The sequence below is a fragment of the Hyaena hyaena genome, unplaced genomic scaffold (genome assembly GCF_003009895.1).
Source record: "Hyaena hyaena isolate Hyena2069 unplaced genomic scaffold, ASM300989v1 scaffold_179, whole genome shotgun sequence".
Taxonomy (NCBI): domain Eukaryota; kingdom Metazoa; phylum Chordata; class Mammalia; order Carnivora; family Hyaenidae; genus Hyaena; species Hyaena hyaena.
The window spans coordinates 2,279,869-2,303,130 of NW_024080812.1; the positions used below are offsets into that span (position 1 = coordinate 2,279,869).

The following is a 23,262-nucleotide window of genomic DNA, read 5'->3' on the forward strand; positions in this document are numbered from 1 at the left end:
GGCGCGTGCGAAGCCTCTCGCGGCCTCCTGGGAGGGGGAGGGGGCGTGGCTAGGAGACGAACCGGAAGGAGGGACGGGGGAGGGGTGGGGGGGCGGAAGCCTCAACATCCGGGCATCTCCTTTTTTTTTTTTTTTTTGTCCTTCCCATCCCCTCCCCTCAAATGCCAGCAGGAAGCGGAAGTAAAGAATGCGTGTGTACGTATCCCGGCTGCCACTTAGCAACGCCGGGAGGTCAGGTGACACAACCAGCTGACTCTGGTAGAGGAAGACCCTGTGGCTGGGGTTGTTGCAGCCAAGATTACCCGGCCCAGACCCCAGCCGAACTGTCATCGTCAGAATGTCGGGCAAAGACCGTATTGAAATCTTTCCCTCGCGCATGTAAGTAAAAGAACGAGTCGAGCTACATTCATAGGTTCATGAACCCCTGTCCGGAGCAGCGACCGTTCCATTCCCTGGACTAGCAGGGAGGTTCATTGTTTCCTGGGTAGATCCTGAGCTCACCGCGTCCCTTTTCGTGAATCTGGGACGACGCTTCATGAGGGCCCCCTCACATGTTCCTTTGAGGGAACCAGACCGGACAGACCTAAGCCGTAGGAACAGGCTACCCGACCTGCTGGTTTTTATGGAGGTCCACTGACTTTACTCAAAAATGGGCCATTCGTTCACTATTCCCTTATTGAGCTGGGCACTGGGTTTATAGAACTATGAATCGTCGCCAGTTTTGCCTTAGGGAGCTTACAGTTTAGCGGAGAGATGGACAGGCCAGGGAGGTTTCATAAATATTTTGAGAAGGGAAGTTTACTGTGGTAAGCCCATAGAAGAGGCTTCTAGGCCAATCTGGGGGTTGAATCGAATTGCCCTAGCGTGGACGTCAGCTTCGATCTTGGATCCCTTTTCTCATTTGCCAAGATGCCATGGAATGTCACTTGCGGCTGGAAGATACCCCTGAGTTTCCGAGGCACTCTGTTTGCTCCATCACCATTGCCCCTTGTTCAAAACTCTGTTAATACCACTCATCACCTTGTAAAGTGGTTATTTGTTTATGTATCTTTTCCCGTGGACTGTGAGCTTTCTCCAGGAGGAGAGAGTGTCTTAATAATTAATCAACAGAAGTTCTACAAAAAATGTTTGTTGAGCGAACCCATGCTTTAGAATCTGCCCAATTGTGGCCTGCCTTTCTCTTTTGTCTGAATTCTTTTGTGAGAAAAAGCATAGCACCCTAAGTGTTTAGCCAGTTTTAAAAGGTTTTGTAGTTTTCTCAAATGTGCCTAACAATGGGTGGAAAGTATAGATTGTTGTTATTTGTCCTCTCTCCTTTTACTTCCTTTTTAAGTCTTTTTGTTTTCCAGCAAGGAGCAGAAAATCAGGTTTGGCTCTGACGTTTAGATCTTTTCAATGTGGTCCTATTTCTTTGGGGATGTTCTGTTCTTTTTCTTCACCCTGATCTTTTTCTTATAGAATCAGAGAATGCTTAAAATAAAAGAATCATATTCAAACCTAGACCTAGATTTCTTTCTATCCAGGGTGGCTGCAGTTCTTAATGAAATGAGTTTTGGGATTTTGTTAGTTTTTACTTTTACCTACTGATTTTTTAGTAGATATTTGTATTAGGTGGGAAGCAAGTCTGTTGTACAGAAAGACACTGCTTTTAAAATACCTTGCCTTTGGGGCGCCTGGGTGGCTTAGTCGGTTAAGCGTCCGACTTTGGCTTAGGTCATGATCTCGCGGTTCGTGGGTTCGAGCCCCGCGTCGGGCTCTGTGCTGACTGCCAGCTCAGAGCCTGGAGCCTATTTCAGTCTGTGACTCCCTCTCTCTCTGACCCTCCCCTGCTCACTCTGTCTCTCTCTCTCTCCTAGAAATAAATAAAACATTAAAAAAAAAGAATTATTAAAATACCTTGCCTTTAAAAATTGAGATCTGCAGAACTCCCAGCCCTTGACTCTAACCAAAAGTGTGTGCTAAGAGACCACCAAATTCTAGCATGGCCTACGGCCATTAACATGGCTGGGAAAGCTCAGTGCTTCCAGGAGAATTTATTGTTTGTTGTATCCAATACCTGACAATAGACCCCTTGACCTCCCTTTCTTAGGGCATTCACTAAAAATAGCTTACAATTGTGAATCCTTCCTTTTCCTTTTGAGTTGTATATATCTCTTCTGCAACTTAGAAGTGCTTTTCTCAAGGCCCGGAAAGCCATTTTGAAACATAATTATCAGGGAGGATGGGGCCTGTGTCTGCCAGTCTCTGTGGGAGGATAGAATCCTAACTTCCATGATTGCCAGCTAGGGTGAGGGTTAGGATTATAGACACAGCTGGCCCAAAGTCATTTTCACTGTGACTCTTCTTGAGTCCGCTCTTACTCCTCTCTCTTATTCTTCCTTTGAAATGCCCAACCACTTCTGCACAACTCGGAATGGAGCTCAGCTCTTTCTCCCACTGTTAGTGATTACTGAACAAAATCTGTTTTCACCAACTTAATGTCTGGCTGTGTTTATCTTTGATAGTAGTTAGAATGTTAACATTTTGTTTTGTTTTTACTTTGAGACTAAAGTGAAAATAAACTTCTTTGGGCTTATACAAGCACATTAATAGGTTTGTAAAGGGGAAAACTGCTATTTGAGAGCACTCAGCTTGCTGATATAGAGGAAAATCAGGTGCAGGAAGTAACTGCTTCTCTAAATATTTTCCCTAAGGCTTAGCAGCCGGTACTTTGTCATGTAGTCAGATGGCTTTGATTCAGCTGAAAACAAAGTCATCGTTCTAGATGAAGGTCGAACATTTTTCCTATGGGCAAGTGGTTCTGAAACTTATAAAAGAATAGATTTTTTTTTTAAAGAGCTAGGATAGAAAATACTTAGTGACTTCTGTGTCAGATAGTTGCATTTTACAGGGTTATCCTGTAAAGTGGTCCTGTCACCCACTTCGGCACCAGAGAGAGCAAAACAAGTTTAGAGTGAAAGCAAAAGAGGCATGAAGGATTTGGAATCAACAGAAGTCAGTCAAACCCAGGTTCCGTGACATACTGGCTGTAAGACCTTGGGCAAGTCACTCTTCAAATCTCAATTTGTCTGTTTCACAGAGGTGCCATTAGCTGGGAGGAAATTAAAATTAGCATGGTAAATTCAATGTTATCAACCAGTTCATCTTTTTTACTTTAAACTTGCTGGAATCTGCAGTACTGGGATTTGACTTAAATTTGACCCAGCTCTTTGAGCTCAAATTCTGGTCTTTAGTGTCAACAATATGATATGTTACATGTACACATTGGGAAGGATACCTCCAGCTCAGGCTGGAAACTGAACCAGCTTCGCTTAGACCTTTAGTGAGGCCAATCAGTACAAAGTCAGCCACTGATAATTTTCAAAGAAACTGTTCATCTGATGCTGTTTCTAATAGGCAGCGTGGCACGTGGTTGGGATACAGTGGGACTAGGTTTGAGCCTTGGTGTGAGCCTGCAGTCAGAAATGTTTCAGTCTTTTTTTTCCCCCCATGTAGTGAGAGAAAGTGTTTCACTTTTCTAAGTCTCATTTTCAAGATAACGTTTAAGGTTTCTTCCAGCTACAGAATTATCTCAGTAACCTTTCTCTTATGGTAAAGGAGTCCGTAAGATCTAAGAATTTGCGCCAAAGTCCACTAATACATGCTACTTTGCAGTTAGTTACAATATTGGTCATATGAAATTATATCCCCTTATTTGAATCATTTTATCAATGTTATACAGTCTATTGTTAAATCTTATTACCCACTTTTTTAAAAATTAAATTTTGCCTGGCATAGGGTAGGAAGAACAGAAATGTCAATTTCTGCTGTTACTTTCTTGACTTTGGTATTGGGGTTTCTGATAGGAAAAGATTGGAATAAGGAGGTAAAGAGACTTCAGTAAATGCCACTTCTCAGAAGTCTTTACTTATATGTCATTGTTTCCTAGAATCATTTACACATTAATAAAATGATTGCTGGTAGGATTTTGACTGATGATATGAAGACACCTTAATGCCACACTTTAAATAGAAAAAGTAAGAATGGTTGGGGTGTAAAATTCAAAAGGTTCAAAGGAAAATAAATATAATAGTAAAAAGTAAATTCATTTTTTTTTTTTACTCAGCCCCATTTTCCAAAGGAAACGGTTATGTTTATGTGAATCTTTTCTAGAATTACTCTCTGTATCAATATAAGCATGTTTATTCCTTGTTTTGAATCAGTAAGAGAATATAAAATAGGGAGCACATGTAGATCTATCTTCCTCTTTTTTTTTTTTATGACTGCATATCATTGCATTGTATGATGAACCATGATTTATGGGCCACTTAGTTTATATCCACCCTTTAGCTATTATTACATATAAGGCTGGAGTACTCATCCTTAGTCTTGTTTATATTTTTGTGTACATATGGAAGTAAATCTGTAGGATAAATTCCTCAAAGTGGAATTGTTGGTCCTGAAGGTAAGTGCATTTCAAATTATGGTCTTTATTAGTGGAAACATTTTTATTTTATTTTATTTTTATTTAAAAAAACCTTTTTTTTAATGTTTTATTTATTTTTGAGAGAGAGAGATTCAACATGAGCAGGGGAGGGTCAGAGAGAGAGGGAGACACAGAATCCAAAGCAGGCTCCAGGCTCTGAGCTAGCTGTCAGCACAGAGCCTAACGCGGGGCTTGAACCCACAAACCGTGAGATCATGACCTGAGCCACCTACGTGCCCCAAGTGGACACATTTTTTTAAAATGCTCAATACACATATAATGGAAACATATTATCAAATGTAACTTACAAATCAAATTAATGTTTTAACTATGGTAGCATCATAAGATAGAACTGGTAAATTTTATTATGATATAACAAATAACTTAGTGCCGATATTGGTTAAAGAATTGTTTCTGTTTTAAATAAATGAACTTCTTGTTTATGGAATGCTGAGGGTGGAAAACTACAGTATTGAGAAACCAATTAATTGTAACTGTCAACACAAATGCTATATATTCTTACTCTCATGACATCAAAGAATAAAGCATAATTTTAACACTGTATTGGGGAGATATTTGTATGTCTTTTAAACAATAGGAATAAATGTCTTTTCTTTGTATAGGGCACAGACCATCATGAAGGCTCGATTAAAAGGAGCACAGACAGGTCGAAACCTCCTAAAGAAAAAATCTGATGCCTTAACTCTTCGATTTCGACAAATCCTAAAGAAGATAATAGAGGTAGAATGAACTGTGTTCAGAACAGTTATTTTAGATGTATCTAAGGGAAATCCAGCATGGCTATTGGCATTTAAATTTTTCTTTGGGTTATTTTAATTTAATATTTCTTTCAAGAGTAAACATACCATTATCATTGTAACACATTTCAGATTACTTAATAAAATCCAAACTCATTACCCTTGCCTTCAAAGCCCCACTTGATCCCATCTGGCCCCCACCTGCCTCTCTGATCTCATTTGGAACATTCTCCCTACCATCTTCCTCCAGGACCTTTTCATTAGCTGTTTCTTCTTTTGCCTAAAATGTTCTTTCCTCAGAACTTCTTATGCTCCTCTGGCCATTCTGGTCTCTTCAGAGAGGCCATCCCTCATCACCTAATCTGATCTAACCACCTGTATTTACTTCTGTCACATTTCTTTATTTCAGTTGTAGTGTGTCCTACTGCATATTTTCTTATTTGGTTAGTTCCTTGGGAGCGGGGACTTTCTTGTTTCTGGAACAGTCCTGGCCCATAGTATGTTTCAATTCATTGCCTTTTGGGTAAGTGCTATGTGAATATGGAAGAGTATTTAATAATTTAATTTAATAAATTATTAAATTAATAAAATTATTTATTAAATTTATAAAATTTATTAAATTAAATAAATTTAATAAAAATATTTTTCCTTTTCCCCCATCCAGCTGCCCTTCTCTTGTTTCCCAGAGGAGTTCTTTGTGACACTTTGATTTATAGTCTGTCAGTCTGTCTTTCATGATGTTTTTAGTAACAGACATGCAGCTGTTATATAATTCAGTAACATTTCCTGGCTACTGCCCCTGGCAGAATATGGACAGCTTTCTACATCAGTGCATAGATTTGCCTCTGTTTATAGCAGCTGCATGGTGATCTGTCGAATGGATAATGGAATTTAGCAGTTTTCCTGTTGATGAATGTGTAGTTTTACCATTTTGTGGAGGAGGGTACTCTTAAATCCTTTTGTGTATGTGTAAGAATAGTGACAACAATGACTCCATCTTTGGCCCTCCATCTTGTTCATGCCTGCACTATGACTTTGGGGCTATGCTTTCCAGGCCCCATGGAGTAAGTAGTTAATGTTTGCCCTGACCAGAATGTGGGAAGGCTTGTCCTCATCTTTCCTAAAGTGTCCCACAGAGGGCGCCACGTGAGGTAACTAGTAGAAATGGCTGGCACACAGAAGGCGCCACTTTAGGTAAGTGGTAGAGATGGCTGGAGGAGCCTCCCGAGGTAACTAGTGAGATTGCTAGTGCACAGAAGGTGCTGCTTTAGGTAATTATACTGTGACCGCTCCACCAAGCCCCTTGCTCTATAAAAGCAGGGGATTATGGGCCAGGCTCGGCGATAGTAGCTGTTTGGGTCATCAGGCCTCCTCCTCCCTCCCTGTTGGGAAGTTACCGTGAGTAAAAGGGTGTAACCGCTTCTGAGAGGCTTTCGTTATTTTTCGGTCTGAGTGCCTTCTCAGTGTCCCTTCTCCACCTTCTACCAGCTGGCAAGCCAGCCAGGAGACTGAACGTGAAGCTAGCATGGTCTAGGGGCCAGGCAGGGGAAATCCCGAGCTGGCTGGCCTCTGCCATTTGGGGAGACTTGGCCGGGTGTGTGTGCGCGCAGGGATGCCCTGAAAATGCCCAAGGGGTTGCTAATAGCATGCCGGAAACGGGGAGGGAGAGGAGAAGGGAGAGTGGACTAGCAGTCGTGGCGGTGGCTTGACCATTGGCCTGTGCGTTGTGTGGTGCTGTGGAGAGAGAGTTGGGAGTAGAAAGGGATTTGGAACCTATTGGAGATGTGGCCTTGGCTTTGTAAGGGGATGTGGGAGCTGCATGTTCCTCCCCTGGGGTCGCTCTGTGTAGAGGAATCCAACAGCAGGGGGGACGCTTGGGAATGCCGGACATGGGAGAGGGAGGGCGGAGAGGGTTGGTGCTCACCACTGCACTAGAGGAGAACTGTGAGGTCTCAGGAGAGTTGGTGTTCCGAGGCCTGTGATCCTTGGGGTAATGGCTCTGATGAGGAGGAGGATGTTCTCCTAGAGGGGGAAGATGATTTACAGGCAAGCCCTTTGATTGGAACAGAGCCTCAGGCTGCTTGTTTGGCTGAGGATGACCACAAGAAATTCCCACTGGTCAGGAAACGACGGTGAGGGAATATTCTGCCCCTGACTTAGTGGAGCCGGTCAGCCTAAGCTTTAGGAAGGGGGGCTGAGAAAGGTTGGCAGCTTGGGTGTTGTGACTATGGGATACTTGGGAAGATGGTGTTCTGGTGGAGGTTTGGAGTGTCAGAAATGGCCTCAGTCCCTGCTCAACCTGCCTTGTGACAAGTATATGTCATAGTCCTAGGTGAGAATCATAGGTCCTTAGCTGATTTGACTGGATGAATGCTAGTATTAAGATAACTTGGCCTAACTGAAGTCCAGCTCTTTGTCTTGCATATGGCTGCCTTCTTGCTGTGTCCTCACATGTTTTTTCCTCTGTGATGTCTGTATGTTGCAATGTTCTCTTATTAAAAGGACATCAGTCAGATTGAATTAGATTCTAGCCTAAAGGCCTCATTTTAACTGGGGTGACGGCTTCAACATACATGTCATGGGGACACAATTCAGCTGTTTATATATATCATATATATGATAACAAACAAATTAGAGAATAAATAATGCACTGTATACGAATGTACCGAACTTGTGACCGTGAACCATGAATAAAAACTGAAATACACTGAGTTAAAAACAAAAAAACAAAAAAAACTTGGTCTAGCAAAGGGGATGTTCCCTGATCTCTATGGAAGAACTACAAGAAATTATATGTGAACTGGGAATGAAACCTGCCATTTACATCTAGCATTTTAGAGGCCTAGACACAGAATTATTTTTCTCTGGTATGGAAGACCTTCTGTTACAGTCAGCCCCAGGGGCATGATACGGGACTTAGTATCTATGTTTGCCCTTATGGTTAATCAGCCCATTTGCTATGGTAGTTACTATGGTGGCTGACTTAAGTCAAACCAGAAGAATCTGTCATAAGGGAAATAGGTTGAAAAATGGGAAAACAGAGGATCCTGCCAATGATAAAATGGCAGAGAGGGGGTCCATCAGTGTCTCTCAAAAAATTATTGCAATATCTAATTTTATACATGTCCCTGAGAGAAAAATCTACACAACCCAGTTTGGTTTTGCTAAGCCTATGGAGGGCATTGCTTATGGGAAAGCAGTTTTTTCCCTTGAAAGCTCAAGAAAACCAGGTGTGCCCCCGAGAGCTCCTTGCTAACAGAGGAATCTTAGGAGTGGATACACCTTACCCCTAGAGACTAGGGATTAGGGTAACATTGCCTTCTAGTGCGTTCAATAGGGGGCAAACAGGGGCTCCATGTTGAATTATTTATTGGTCTTGCACTAACCGACTACTAGCTCTAATAGACACTGGAGCTGAATGCACACTTAGGGAAACCCCTTGAAATTTTGGGGAAAAATAAAGGCTGTAGATGTTTATGTTGGACAGATTACAAAGTTAGTTCTACAAACTAGTCTTTACCTACATATTGGCAGGCTTTCTCCCGGTTGTTTTTTAGTGCATATCTCCCACATTTCTGAGTATTTTGGGCATAGATGTTCTGCAGGATCTGAATCTTAACAATCACAGGTGGATTCAGTTGCGTATCCAAGTCGTGAAACTTGGGGGTCATGCAAAATGAGAACCAGTACAGCTGCTGGTTTCTAGAGAGTAATAAACATAAAACGATATGAGCTACTGATTAGGGGGCATGACAAGATTATTGCCACCATTAAAGAATTAGAAAAGGTGGAGGTAATCAGGCCTGCTCAAAGCCCATTCAATTGTTGGTTTGGCCTATAATGAAATTTAATGGTACCTGGCAAATGACAATAGATTAGGGAACTTAGTTAAATTACTCTGCTCATCAATAATATAGCCTTATTGTTAGAGGAAATCATGGCATTCATTAAGACTTATCATTACCTACTAGACTTGTCTAATGCCTTTTCCAGCTTTTCTTAGGACATGAATGTCAAGACCGGTTTCCCTTCATGCACAATGGGAGTGAACTTCCAGGTGTTTCCCCCAAGGATATCTCCTTAGCCCCATTGTTTGTCACAGGATGGTAGCTAGAGATTTGGAAAAATGAATGTTTTCAGAAGAGATGGTGCTTTTATGTCAATGTTATGTTAACTTATGATGATTAATCCTCCCTGTCTCAAGCAGCCTCCTCATCCCAGGTGTGAAGTCTTGAGGATGAGTGGTAAATGCCAACAGGATCCAAGGGCTGGGTTAATCAATAAAGTTCCTGGGCATCATCTAGTTGAGTAAGACAAGTGATGCCAGAAATGGTCACTGATAAAATGCAAGCCTTCCCAATCCCTAAAACGGTAAAGGAATTACAGGCTTTTTGTTGGTTTATTGGGTTACTGGAGACTTTTTATTCCCTCTCAAGTGACAAGGCGACATTAAGACCTTTTATATGCCTAGGTTAGGAGGGAAGCCAATGGAACTGGGGTATATATGGACAAGAGGCTGTCTTAAAGGCAAAATGGCAGTAAAACAAGTACAGACCTTGGGGATATTAATGCCAGCGTGACTTGTGAATTAGATGTAAATTTGTATCTAGAAGGGTTTGGCTGGGATTTGTGGGATGGATGAAACGGGAAATGGATCCTGTTAGGATTCTGGCTTCAATTATGGAAGGAAACAGAAGCCAGGTAGAATCCTGCAGCGGAACAGGTGTTAGCTGTATATCTTGCACTGCAGCGGATGGAAGGCCTGAGTGCTGTTTTGCCTGTGGTCTCCCTGCTGGTAGGAGGAGGCACTAAGAACAGACATGTTCAGTAAACTTAAGTGTGCCTGTGCCCAGCTAAGGGCACCTTACAGAAATGGCATGCTTATCTACAGCAGAGGAACCTGCTCTCTCATGAGTTGCACTGTTACTAGGGCCGGTCACTTAAGTCGACCCCACCCAACTTCAGAAGTCTCTGACATCATGGTGCCGTCGCCCCATAGGGGAAGGAGTAGGCTCATCTCCAGCAGGTGCATAGTATACTGATGGCTGTTGCTGGGGAACCCTGCCTGTTTGGCATTACTTTGCCATCCAGCTGGGTACTGATGTACTTTGGTTTGAAGGAACTAAACAAAGTCAGTGGGCAGAATTGAGAGCGGTATGGACTGTGTTGACATGTGAGCCAGTGCCCATCAGTTTGGCTACTGACTGCTGGGCAGTGTTGTAAGGGTTGACAACATGGATGCTGTGATGGCCCAAAGAAGGCTGGGTTATGTTAAATAGACCCCTGTGGAGAGTAGAACTGTGAGAAGATATTTGGGAAGTACGCTCTAAGCCCAGTGAAGGCATCCAATATCCATCCAAGTATGCCATCTGTCCTTGCTCACTCCCCATCCATGCTACTAGGCAGTCCTGAGGCTAATGCTTGAGCACAGGTATGAGCCCTTCAGCTGGAGAAAACGCCGATCCTGTCTGATGTAGCAGAATGGGTCCGTCATAAATCAGGACACTGAGGTCCCAAAAGTACCTGGGAAATAAGAAGGAGATTACATTTTTTAAAAAAAGTATTCCAGTCTACAAGCTGCTGACAAGGACTGCCTTCAGTGCCACCTCAAGTGATGGACACTGTACCACACCCAGATGTGTGGTATACTGGGTGGACTGTAAACTCTCACTGGCAGATAGATTACATAAGCCCTTTGCCAGTATTGGGAGAGCACAAAGATGCACTGACCTGTGTGGACACATGCACAGGACTTGCACAGGCCTTTGCCTATAAAAGAGCCAATCAGGCTGCAACTATAACGGATTAATGAAACTGGAGAGCACGTACGAACGCCCCAACTCCGTGATCAAGGGCACATTTTGTTGGCCATGACGTCCAAGAACATACACTCTTGCTGTTGCAAGCATAATTGAAAGGATGGATGGACTAATAAAAAACACGTTAAAGAGTTTATCATGGCTTCCTGAAAGGATGGTCTCCAAGACTAACCAGCAGTTTAGCTCCTTAAAAGCTATGCCAAGAGCAGGACAGACATCTGCATATGAACACCTTACCGGCAACACCCATGCAGCTTGAAGCTCTCATGTGCAGGTGTTGTCTGGAGACCTGAGGTCTGTTGGGGGAGGAGGGCCTCCTTTTGTGATTGCTACAAGACCTCCCACATGGTAAGGCTTTAGTTCATTGGAAATAAACTTGGAATGCTTCCTTCAGGTGGCTTGGTATCCTAGTCCCCTGGGGCCAAGGCCTCACATCCAGTATTATTATTAACCCTTCGTTATACACTGGTCAGGGCCCAACTCCTGTAGATAACTGCTTGTCAACCTCTGATACTTGGTATTGAGGTAGGGTTAGAATGAATGCAAACTGAAATGCCCATGTACAATATAGACATACCATGTAATGATACTAAGTGGCAAAATAAGTGGGATCTTCTCCCAGGTAAAATAAACTAAGCCAGGGATGATCTTTGCTCATGGGGCCCACACTACTACCCTGTTGTTTCTAAATGAAGATTTGCCATATCTATTGCCTGTAAAACATTTCTTACTGCCCTTAACCTTGCATTGTTAATGTTTCTATTGTGTTTGGAAGCGTCGTCTTACCTTAAGCCACCATTCATGCTGAAGTTTACAGGTGCTCGTACTGCTGGTTCTGAGGAAAGGTTTGCTGGGGAATCGTAGTTCTAAGTATTTTTTGGTCTTACAGATATATTAATGTTGTTGCTGTGGTAGAGACATGAAGTCCCCTCCGATGCCTGGCCATAGGGTCATTGCGGAAGAATGACATGTAAAGATTATATGGGCCATAAAGATGTTGAGAGTAGAGTGTAGGAATGCTGACAGCACTGCCTCCCATTTTGCCCTTCATCTTGTTCATGCTGCACAATGACTTCCCTTGGCAACTAATAGAGATGGCTGGTGCACAGAGGGTACAATTTTAGGTAACTCCCCTGTGATCCCATCCCCCGCTGCTTCCTGCTCTATAAAAGCTTGGCAGAGAATAGCTGCATAGCTGCTGGATCATTTGTCCCTCCCTGCATAAATCTCTGTTAAGTGGTCTGCAGTGCCTTGTGTTGTGTTGTAGTCGCAGAGTGTCATCTTAGCCTGGAAGATTCTTGACTGTCCCTCCTCACCTTCTAACTGTATATATGCTGACATTTCTCTGGAAAATCTTAAACGCTCAAGGATCTATTCATTTAAATTTTTGATAGAGAACTGCCAAATTGTTTTCTAGGTTGTTCTACTAATTTACATTCCTAACAAATCTGAGAGGACCTATTCTTTCAAATTCATCTATTATTAATCTTCCTTATTTGTTGCCAATCTATGGGGCTAAAATTGGTATCTTTTAATTTGCACTACTTTTCATATTGAGGTTGAGCATGTTTTCATGTTTACTGGTAATTTGATTTTCTTGGTGAATATCTTTGTAGAAGTTCTACAAATATTCTAGTTAGTATGTAAGATGCCAAAAATATTTTCTTCTAGCTTTTTTAAAAAACATTTTTTGTTTGGTCAAGTCTTTTTTTTTTTTTTTAACATGGCTTTTGGGTTACACATCATGCTTAGAAAGGTCTAAACATTGGGGTGCCTGGGTGGCTTAGTCGGTTGAGCGTCCGACTTTCACTCAGGTCATGATCTCGCGGTTTGTGGGTTCGAGCCCCGCGTCGGGCTCTGTGCTGACTGCCAGCTCAGAGCCTGGAGCCTGTTTCAGAGTCTGTCACTCCCTCTCTCTCTGACCTTCCCCTGCTCATGCTGTCTCTCTCTCTCCTAGAAATAAATAAAACATTTAAAAAAAAAAAAAAGAAAAAGAAAGGTCTAAAAATTTAGGAAAATTTTCTATGTTCTGTAGTTTTTTTGAAACTTTAATAGTTTCTGGAGTGTGTGTGTGTATGATGTGAGGAAGTAGGGATTTAGCTTTATCATTTTGTAAATGGGTGGCCAGTTGAATGGTCTCCTATGTTACTAAATTCCTAGGTAGGCCTCCAGCTCTTTCTGAGTCCTGTTCAATACTTGTCCCCATATTGAATGAATTTCCTTATTGTAGCTGTACATTAAAAAAAAATTTTTTAATGTTTTTTGAGGGAGAAACTGAGTACAAGTGGGGGAGGGGCGGGACATAATATGAAGCAGGCTCCAGGCTGTGAGCTGTGAGCTGACAGCGCAGAGCCCAACGTGAGGCTCAAACCACGAACTGTGAGATCATGACCGGAGCTGAAGTTGGATGGACGCTTAACCAACTGAGCCATGCAGGCGCCCCATATAGCTATACATTTTTGATACTTGTCAACTCTGCCCATCTGCCCTAGTTTTCTTTCTTTCAAAAATATTATTGGATTTTCTCAAACATTAAATATTCCAGGTTTATATTAAAGTAACTATGCTATTAAGATTTTGGCTGCATTGCAGTGAATTTAAGAGATTATTTTGAGTAAATTGGTATGGACTTATTCAGTAATAAGATCGGTCCTTCAGTAAAGATGTTTTCTATTTCTTAATGTCTTTATTCTGATGTTTTAATTATAAACCATATGGTTTTGTAACACTGTTAATGACCATAACCAAAACTGTTAAAGCAAAATTGGATATTTTTGTTATAAAATCAATATTTTAGACACGCACTTGGCATAAAATTCTGATTATTAAAGAAATATAATTTTGATGTTTTTTCTTTGTAAAAACCTTGGTTGAATCAGTGGTTGGTTTATGCTTTTCCAGACTAAAATGTTGATGGGTGAAGTGATGAGAGAAGCTGCCTTTTCACTCGCCGAGGCCAAGTTCACGGCAGGGGACTTCAGGTAAGAAGACTTAATGGGGTGTTTTGAAAAATTAAAGTGCTTTCATGTTCAGAATTTCCCTTAAAAGCCGTTCTTAATGAAAAACATATAAGTATTGAAGACAAACAATGGGGTTAAAAGTGTTCTTTGCTCTTGCTCTCAACTAACACGAGTGTCTTTATTATCACCCACATGTGTCTGTTACACAGCTGTAGGCACAGGATAGTTAACATTTTATAGTCTATTTTTATTTAACATTGTATCATGAACATTTTTTTCCTGGTTTTTACATAGCTGTATAACCTTTCTCTAAATGTACATGATTTATTAACCATTTCTTCTAATGGTGGACTTTTGGGTTGATTTTCAGATTTTTGGAGTATTAGAAAAGATGCCATAAACATCTTCATGTTTATATATTTTTGTTTCTGTAGAAATACTATTTCCTTAGAATAAGTTTGAGAATGGAATTGGTTGTTAAAAGGCATAAATTCTCTAAGTCTTGTCCTATCAGTATATACTTTACAAAGCATATAAAATGTTTTCGTTTTTCCTTTACAAAGAGGGGTTTTACCAATTACGTTGTGTGATTCTCTCCAAATAACCTTGTCACGTAAACCAGGCAAGTGTTGTTATTCTCCATTTAAATTCAGTGCCGTCCTGAAGGCAAGTGGCTATTTGGGGGCAGAGATGGAAATTGTTTTCAGGGCTTTTCATTTCTGTTGTCTTTACCCAGTGACACAGTGTCTCCATTCTTAGTTTGTGTTATCCAGGAGCATTACCTGATGGGCAGGTGTTACAACCTCAGGGCGAGAAGGCCTCTTGAAGAGATGGACTTTAATTTTACCAGTGTTGGTGGGACAGTACCTTGCATTGACTTTTCTAGCAGAGAGAGGGATTCAGTAGTATGAGTGGAATGTGAATGTGCTTTAGGGTGGTTATGGTGAAAATACTCTACAATAAGAACAGGTTGGGGAGTTGGACAAAACCAGATGGAAGCTAGGTTCCAGGGTAAAGGAAGTGAAGTCCTGCTTAGCCAAATCTAGAAGGTTTGGACAGCAAACCTAGAAGGAACGAACTTTCTCTAAATTACGTTAGCTGAATAAAAGCCCTTAAAGTCACCTCTGTGGCACCACTTGCCTGACTGAAAACTCAAGCAATCAATTCATATACTTTAAAATCATGCTTTGTTATTTTCTTATGGTTAAGGTTTTGGAAAATTGTTCATTCTTTACTCTCTGAGGCCCTCTTCTGGCAGCAGTGATTTTTTTTTTTTTTTTTTTTTTCTCTGGAAAGACAATGATCAGAACATACTGAATTGGGCTATCTTACCCTTGTTGAAATTACTCAATAGGTCTCTGTAGTTTTCTCCCTCTAGAAATATCAACTAAATCATGGCCTTTTCTCTTTCTGCAGCACCACTGTTATTCAAAATGTGAATAAAGCCCAAGTGAAGATTCGCGCTAAGAAAGATAATGTAGCAGGTAACTTTTCAACCCTTTAGCATGCTTCGGAAGACAAGATGACATTTACTTTATTTATTAATTAATATTAATTTTTGAGAGAGCATGAGTGGAAGAGGGCCAGAGAGAGGTATACCAAGAATCCAAAGTAGGTTCCAGGCTCTGAGCTGTCAGTACAGAGCCTGATGTGGGGCTCAAACCCATGAACTACGAGATCATGACCTGGGCCAAAGTTGGATGCTAACCGATTGAGCCACCCATGTGCACCAAGAAAAGATGAGATTTAAAATTTAACCTGTTCATACAGCAAGATCTTCATGTCCTAACTAATCTCTTCTACTTAGAACAAGTTTATTGGCTTTACATGTTAAAACCATTGCCAGAGGATGAGGGTGGAGGAAATGGAGAGTTCAGTAGATAAAAAGTTATAGTTACACCAGATGAATAAGTTCCAGAAATCTGTACAACAGAGTGCCTATAGTTTACAGTGCAGTGTTGTGTACCTTAAATCTTAGGGTAGATCTTGTGTTGAGTGTTCCTAACACAGACACACACACACATGAAAAAGGGACACAGAAATCTTCTGGAAGTGATAGATTGATTGTTTTGAATGTGGTGACGGTATCGTGGGTGTACCCATGTAAGTTCATCAAAGTGTATACATAAAATATGTGCAGGGTTTTTTTTTTTTTTTTTGCATTTTATGTGTACCTCAAAACCGAAAGGAAAAAAATTGTGACAGATCTTACTACTCAGGATAATTTGAGTATTAAATAGGAATCAGTGCTTAAGACAGTAGTTGCCTAAGTTCATTGAAACCAGTTCCAGTTCCAGACAGTCGCTTAACTTGAGTATTTGCTGAAAAAGAAGCACTGGGAACAGTGGTGATTAAGAAACCGTACTTCAAGGCCATGTTTGTGAATTCACATGTTTTTGTGTGTTAACAGGTGTTACTTTGCCAGTGTTTGAACATTACCATGAAGGAACTGACAGTAAGTATGAAATTTTGGTAGTCTGTGTCTCTGGACTCTACAGGTTCCTCTCTCAACTATTTTCTGGAAAATGGTACTAGATAGATAGACCTTTGAGTTTAGTGTTTCCAATGTTAGCAGCCTTCTTATCTGGTACAGTTGGGACAGTAGTTAAAGTGTTGTGTCAGGGAGTCTTAAAACATTGTAATGTCTTAAAATGTTTTATTCCCGCCTAGAAATACATAAATGTACAGTCATTTGCTATAAAAAAATTAGACATCTGTGTTGTCTTTCTACATAAACTATACCCATGATGCATTGTGTCTAATTTCCAGTTTGAATTTCTTTAAGGTCTTAGATTCTCTGAATGTTGATCTTCCTAGATTTTATAGCTCGGACTCAGTTTTTTACAATTGTATTGGAATTTCCTAATTTGATAGCATTTTTGGAGTTGTAACACATCCTTATTGAGTCTTTCCAAAGTAATCAACTTTTTTTCCATAGAAACAACAGTTTTTGGTACTTCTCTTTCATTAGTTCGCATAGGATATTTAGTACAGCTTGAATAAAGAAATGGAGCATCCTAGAGAATCACCTGTTAATGGAGTGTTACTGTACTATGGGCATCAAGCCATATGATGTACAAGGGGATGGGAAACAATGTGAATAAAGTGAAGGTTGGTTAAAAGCTTCTCCTATAGTTATATTTAGAATTGCTTCCTTGGGAAGAAAAGCGTGTTCACTGTTAACTCTGAACTCTAGAGAACAAAGTGACGATTGCCAGAGGGGGCAGCTGGGTGGGGGAATAGGTTACATAGGTGATGGGGATTAAGGAGTGCATTTGTGACGAGCACTGGGTGTTATATGGAAGTGTTGAATCACCGTATTGTACACCTGAAACTGATATTACAGTGTATGTTCACTAACTAGTATTTAAATAAAAATGTAGCAAAACAAACATGTTCACTCTTCAGCGTGTCCTAGGGAGAAGGATTGGTACTTAAAGTTTCCATGTAACAAGGGCTAGTGAATTTGTTTCTCCTTGGTTGGTATTATTCTGACTTCTTTTTGGGGAAATTTATGGGGAAGATTATTTACTGTCTAATTTCAAATGTCTGACTGGTTCTTTCAGGTTATGAACTGACTGGTTTAGCCAGAGGTGGGGAACAATTGGCTAAATTAAAGAGGAATTATGCCAAAGCAGTGGAATTACTGGTGGAACTAGCTTCACTTCAGGTCAGTAGCAGGAGAGCTGGGGCCCTGCTGCGGTTTGATATCTGAGAGCTGAGTGGGGAAGATTCATGTCTTGAATCCATGCATTGTGCACTTAATGCTTTAAACTATTTTTGTGATTTTACGTGGAAAATACAGAGACATTTTCCTTCCTGAATTGGTGGCTTCTGTACCATTGTCCCTACTTCTTACTACTAACAATCTGTGTAGTGGTATAGTTTCACTCTTGAGTAGGTGAGAACAGCAACAGTCAATACTGGACTTAAATGTAAATATGACCTAGTTTATGCATGAGAGCTATTTTTTCCCCTTTGTGACCAGTTAATCTAGATCTGTATAATAGTGCCGGATTCTTCCTCCTTGCCATTTTTATAATATTAGGCAACTCTGAAGTGAACAGCTTAACGCTAGCATGGAAATAGTGTTAGCTCTGGGGAAATCTCACGAGAATTTTCTCCTTTTTTAAACAGATTGAAAAGTAGTCTTGGTTTCTGAATGTTCTCTACATGAAGCCGAGCGAACAGGAAATGATTAGGAAGATTTCATGCTTACGATATTTGTCCTCTTATTTTAGACGTCCTTTGTTACTTTGGATGAAGCTATTAAGATAACCAACAGGCGTGTAAATGCCATTGAACATGGTGAGTGTAAGATGCTATGAGGCTCTTTGTTCACCCACTTGTCCACACCTCCACATTTGTTGTGCAACCGCTGGGAATCCGGCACTGCTCACAAGGTGAAGAAGACCTTCCTCGCTGGGAAGGGCAGTGAGTCAGCAGTACAGTAACGTTTTACTAAGTGCTTTGACAGAAGTATGTTTATGATTTGGGGGAGGGGAGGAGTTACACAGTGGGATTAGAAGTTAAAAATCCTGAAGTGTTTTATTCATTTCTGGTTATGAATAAAGGGCAAAACTATTTTTCAAGAGCCCTAGTGTTTTCTTTAGTTCTTTCCAGTGATTCAGTAATCTTTTGAACACATTAAATATTTAACTTTAAAACCCTTTCCTGTAAGCCTTATGTCTTGCTCTTCTTGATTCCTAAAAATTTTCCCATTTGGTTTATTTTTTTCCATCTCTTACTTCATTGTTCTAAAACTACGCTTAGTGTTGGCACAATACTTTTCGTTAAAGGAATTCCATTTTCATTAAAGAAACAATTTTAGGGTAAGAAAGGAATACATTTTAAACAGCAAAGAACTTCTTTTGGTCTTTTAGTATTAAAGACGAGATTATCTCATTTTTAAAAACTCAACACACATTTCCTGGCCAGTTGCTAGTGCCAGGCTTTGTCAATGGAATTGCAAGCAAAACAAAATTGGTAAGGTTATATAAATAGTTCCAACCCTTCAACAAGTTCAATTTTTAGAAGCAGATAGATAGGCAGATTCTGTGTAAAGTAGCACCTTATGACTACCGTAAAACTTTACAACTTAGTGCATTCTCTGTGCTTGATGATATACTTTTTTTCTTAAAAAAAATTTTTTTTTTTCCCTTTAAGAGTGAGTGTGAATGGAGGAGAGGGGCGAGAGGGGCAGAGGGAGAAAGAGAATCCCCAGCAGGGGGATTCTCCATGCTGAGCATGGAGCCTGACGCAGGGCTTGATTTCCTGACCCTGGGATCCCTGATGATCTTCATTTTAACAGTGGATTGGTGTTATATTTAAACTAACATCTGTGGTTTGGTGTTATATATTTATATAAATCCAGTATATTCAGTGTTGTATATATTGTGGTTCAGTTTTTGTCTATAGGATGGACACTAGAAAGGTATATACCAAAATATTTATAGAGTTATTTTAGGGTGGTTGGATTGTACTTAATTTTATTTTTTTCTTTGTTTTTGTTTTCTAACTTTCCTGCATTAAATGTACATTGATTTTACAATCAGAAAAAGTAACTGTTATACAGATGAGCATTGGCAATTTGAAAAAAGGTTTGAAATTCTCATATACATATATATTTTTTTAAACCCTAGTCATCATTCCCCGGATCGAACGTACCCTTGCTTATATCATCACAGAGCTGGATGAGAGAGAGCGAGAAGAGTTCTATAGGTTTGTTGGAATTGGCAGTTCCTGGTCATTTTTTGTTTTCATATTCCAAAGGCTAGATTTGCTCAGAGACTTGTTAGCTTATGTTCTTTAGAATTAGCACAGCCTGTATTTTATTCTGCTTAAATGAGAAGCAAGACCTAATGTTGGCAAAGGCTATGGAAACTAACCTATGCCAAGTTTTGCATATACTTAAAATGTGGCATTCCAAAAAGTTAGGCCCTTAGGAGAAACTATTCATGGACTTGATTATTCTTTAAAATGAAATCATAATTTAGATTGGGCGTCTCCCACATAAAAAGAAACTGGAATTAATAGATATTGCATAGTGAACATGTTCCAGGAGAAAGCATAAAGTACTTGGGGGCATTACATAATCAGATAAATGATACCATTAGAGGATTAGCACAGTCCTCAGAAATGATGCATGTACATGAGTTTGTTATGAACAATTAGAGCGCGTAGGGACAGCAGATCCTCAATAGGTAGTCCATAGGGGTCATTGTGCCAGCTTCCGAGAAGTGGGAGACAGGTGAAAGCAGGTATTCAAGGAGGATGTGGCCATCTTGGATCTTGAGTAGCATCTGAGTATGATTTATAATTTTAATTACAAAAGGTTATTGTGTTTCTGTCCTTAAGTGATATTCAGGGTTGTGGCGATCCAAATGGATTGACCGAAAATTTTAATAAATGTCTGCATGCATAAAAGCTGTTCCATTATCAAGAGATGGATTTTAAAGTTCAGTCTGGGATAGGAACTTTTGAAGTCCGTTATTAGCTTAAAATGTATATGTTGTACCTCAGATACTTGAAAAATGTGTTATAAATCACTGAAAATGAAATAAAGTTTTGTTCTAGTTTGTAGATGTTTGTTACAAAACCAGAAGAAATCACATCTACTTAGAGCTTGAAACCGTGTTCAGAAAATCCCCTCATTGTTTTACAGGTTAAAGAAAATACAAGAGAAGAAAAAGATTCTCAAGGAAAAATCCGAGAAGGACTTGGAGCAGCGGAGGGCAGCTGGAGAGTTGACAGAGCCTGCTAATCTTTTGGCTGAAGAGAAAGACGAGGATCTTCTGTTTGAATAGTTTCCTGCTCTGGCTCTTTCATAAGCCCTAACATGGCACCATTTTAATTCATGGTGTGTAGATTTGGTATGTGTGGCTATTTATTTTTTGGCCTAAGAATTTCACTTGTAAAATTTGCTTGGATGTTGGTTATGGGGCTGCCTTTGCAAAATCCTAATTCAGCAACCAATTTATCACATGAGATTTGTAGACCCTGCCCAGGAACCTGTAGAATTTACTCTGCAGGAGCTGTACCCTATTCCATTTACATATGTTACAAGTGCTGTGCTTACCAAGCATACTAGGAAATTCCCCTTAGGAAACAGCAGTGGCCTCAGGCCAGCTGTCGCTGTAGCCCCCTTTGTTCCTACCTGCTCCCTGAGATCGCTGCAGCCATCCTTGTGTTACCCGGGTACTGCCCTCAAGCTGTACGAAACCTTCACTATTTTTCCTGGCATGACAGGTCTCTGTCATGGGAGTTCTGCCAATTTTAATGTGACTATGGTATAAACAGTAAAATGATTTAAAAGTGACTTGTTCTTTTATTTAAACAACTTACCTGCTAAGATCAGATTGGCACGCGGGATTGTTACCTAAAGATTTTTCTCTGCAGACACGTAGGAGGTGGATAGCCTCCCTTTATCCCCACTTCATATGAAGTGCTTTACTGATAAGTTTTCTGAGAGGACTGTTAAATTTTGGGGTACTCATAAGTATGCCAGTGAGTTAAGGGGGGGTCATTAATACTTTCCTAATCTAAGAAAAAATATCACCTGGCAGTAAGTAATTAATAAGGGGACTTTTTATCCTCTAAACAGTAACAACTTGCTGTCTTCCAGATAGAAAGATGAGGCATTTGAATGGCCATATTAGGAGCAGACAGGTATTGGTGCTGTTTGATTTGGTGTGAGCCATCCCTGATTACTTAGGCTGTCTTGTACCCAGTTTCTGAGGTGATTGGCTGTGAGAGTTTTTAGTGAAATCGTTAACGCTAGGCTTGTGAGTATTGTGTTTCAGTCCATTAATAGTACAGGCAAGGCTTTTTAAACTACCAGGTAATTTTGCAAACATTGAATATCTGCTATAAAATCTGTTACGTGCCAGGCACTGTTTTAAGTGCTTTATTTATATTACCACAACAACCATAAAGAGATAACTTGTTATTTTAACCCCACCCCACTTTTCACAGAAGAAAATTGAGGCACAAGGAGCTTGAATAATTGGTCCCAGGTCAAAAAGCTAGAAAGTAGTGAAGGCAGTCTGCCCTCAGTGTTTTGATATTGTTAACCTCTATCCTTTCTTGCCTCCCCTAGATTTAAAACTTTAGGTAAAGGTAAGGTACAAGGCCTGTCCTGGAGGAGCTGAGTTTTAGGAAATCCTGTTACATTGGATCTGAGCTTTTATTCTGTAAGTAACTTTGGTAGTGATTGGAAAAGCAGTGAGTGAGTTCCTGAGTATTGAAAATGGGTAACATTGACCTGCTTACATTTAATCCTCCCACCACTGGAGTAGGGTGTAAATCCTGCCCTCTCCATTTTGCAGATGAAGAAACTGAAGTTTTGTCAGGGCAAATAGAGCTGGATTGTAGGCATTTGCTCTTAAGCAGAACAAATGCCTCTTGAAAGGTACTTAGGGCCAGATTACTTAGTAGTTTTTCATTTAGAAAATTAGTGTTCACCTTAAAGCACTGAGGCTAGAGAAGAACCTAGGTTTTTCCTGTGGCTTCTTAAAGCTGTTTTTTATTGGCCTTGGCCAAATTTCCTATACAACTTCAGATGATTTTATAGTTTTAGCCTATTGATGATAGAAATTAAAACAATGAACAGTTTGTGTGGGGTGATGTGATCCATAGGGGAAGGGAATGATCAAAAATGGAAAGCCAGCTGGGTAGCAGGTATGTATGTCTGGCACTTCTTACTGGTAGATTTGCTTCCTTTGGGAGATCTAAAGTGGTAGAGTAGAAAAGGAAGAAATGAATGTTGTCTGAGGCTAGGTTGGGAGTTAACCATGTCCTCCAATCCTTGGCTGCATAAAAGTGGAATTTGCCCAAGTATTACGGAACTTTTTCCCTAGAAGATTTTTAAGTTCACAGTGTTAAACTATCTTTAGTTTTTTAAAACCAGGAGACAGAACCTACATCTGTACCAATAGGGGGCACTCCCCCCCGATTAGAAAAATAAGTGAAAACGTCCTTTACGTTTCACCCAGAAAATCCAACAAACCTAGTTTCTGGCAGAAACTTGAAGACCGGGTGGTTAAGTGAATTGAAGCCTTGGACAGCAGAGGACATAAACACAACTTACTCAATGGTTTTATTTGAAATATAATTTTACTTTGTTTTTACAATACAGTGTGCAGTATGACAACTCAAAATAAGAGTGCAGATACAAGATAAGAGTACAAAGAAGGATTAACGATAGATGTCAAGGAGGTTACCTTCTATTAAGGCTAAATCCCTGGTTTATATTTTCCATA

At 40.3% G+C, this 23,262-nt stretch overlaps 1 protein-coding gene across 1 annotated transcript; it reads left to right on the top strand.

Moving 5' to 3' along the window:
• The first annotated feature begins 195 nt into the window (after positions 1–195).
• Positions 196–21,320, top strand: ATP6V1D (ATPase H+ transporting V1 subunit D). Its single transcript, XM_039240714.1, has 9 exons — positions 196–378; positions 5,089–5,206; positions 13,944–14,023; positions 15,419–15,486; positions 16,413–16,457; positions 17,569–17,672; positions 18,244–18,310; positions 19,645–19,723; positions 20,667–21,320. Exons 1-9 carry the CDS (start codon positions 338–340, stop codon positions 20,806–20,808), a joined length of 744 nt encoding a protein of 247 aa, XP_039096645.1. The 5' UTR covers positions 196–337; the 3' UTR covers positions 20,809–21,320.
• Positions 21,321–23,262: the final 1,942 nt, after the last annotated feature.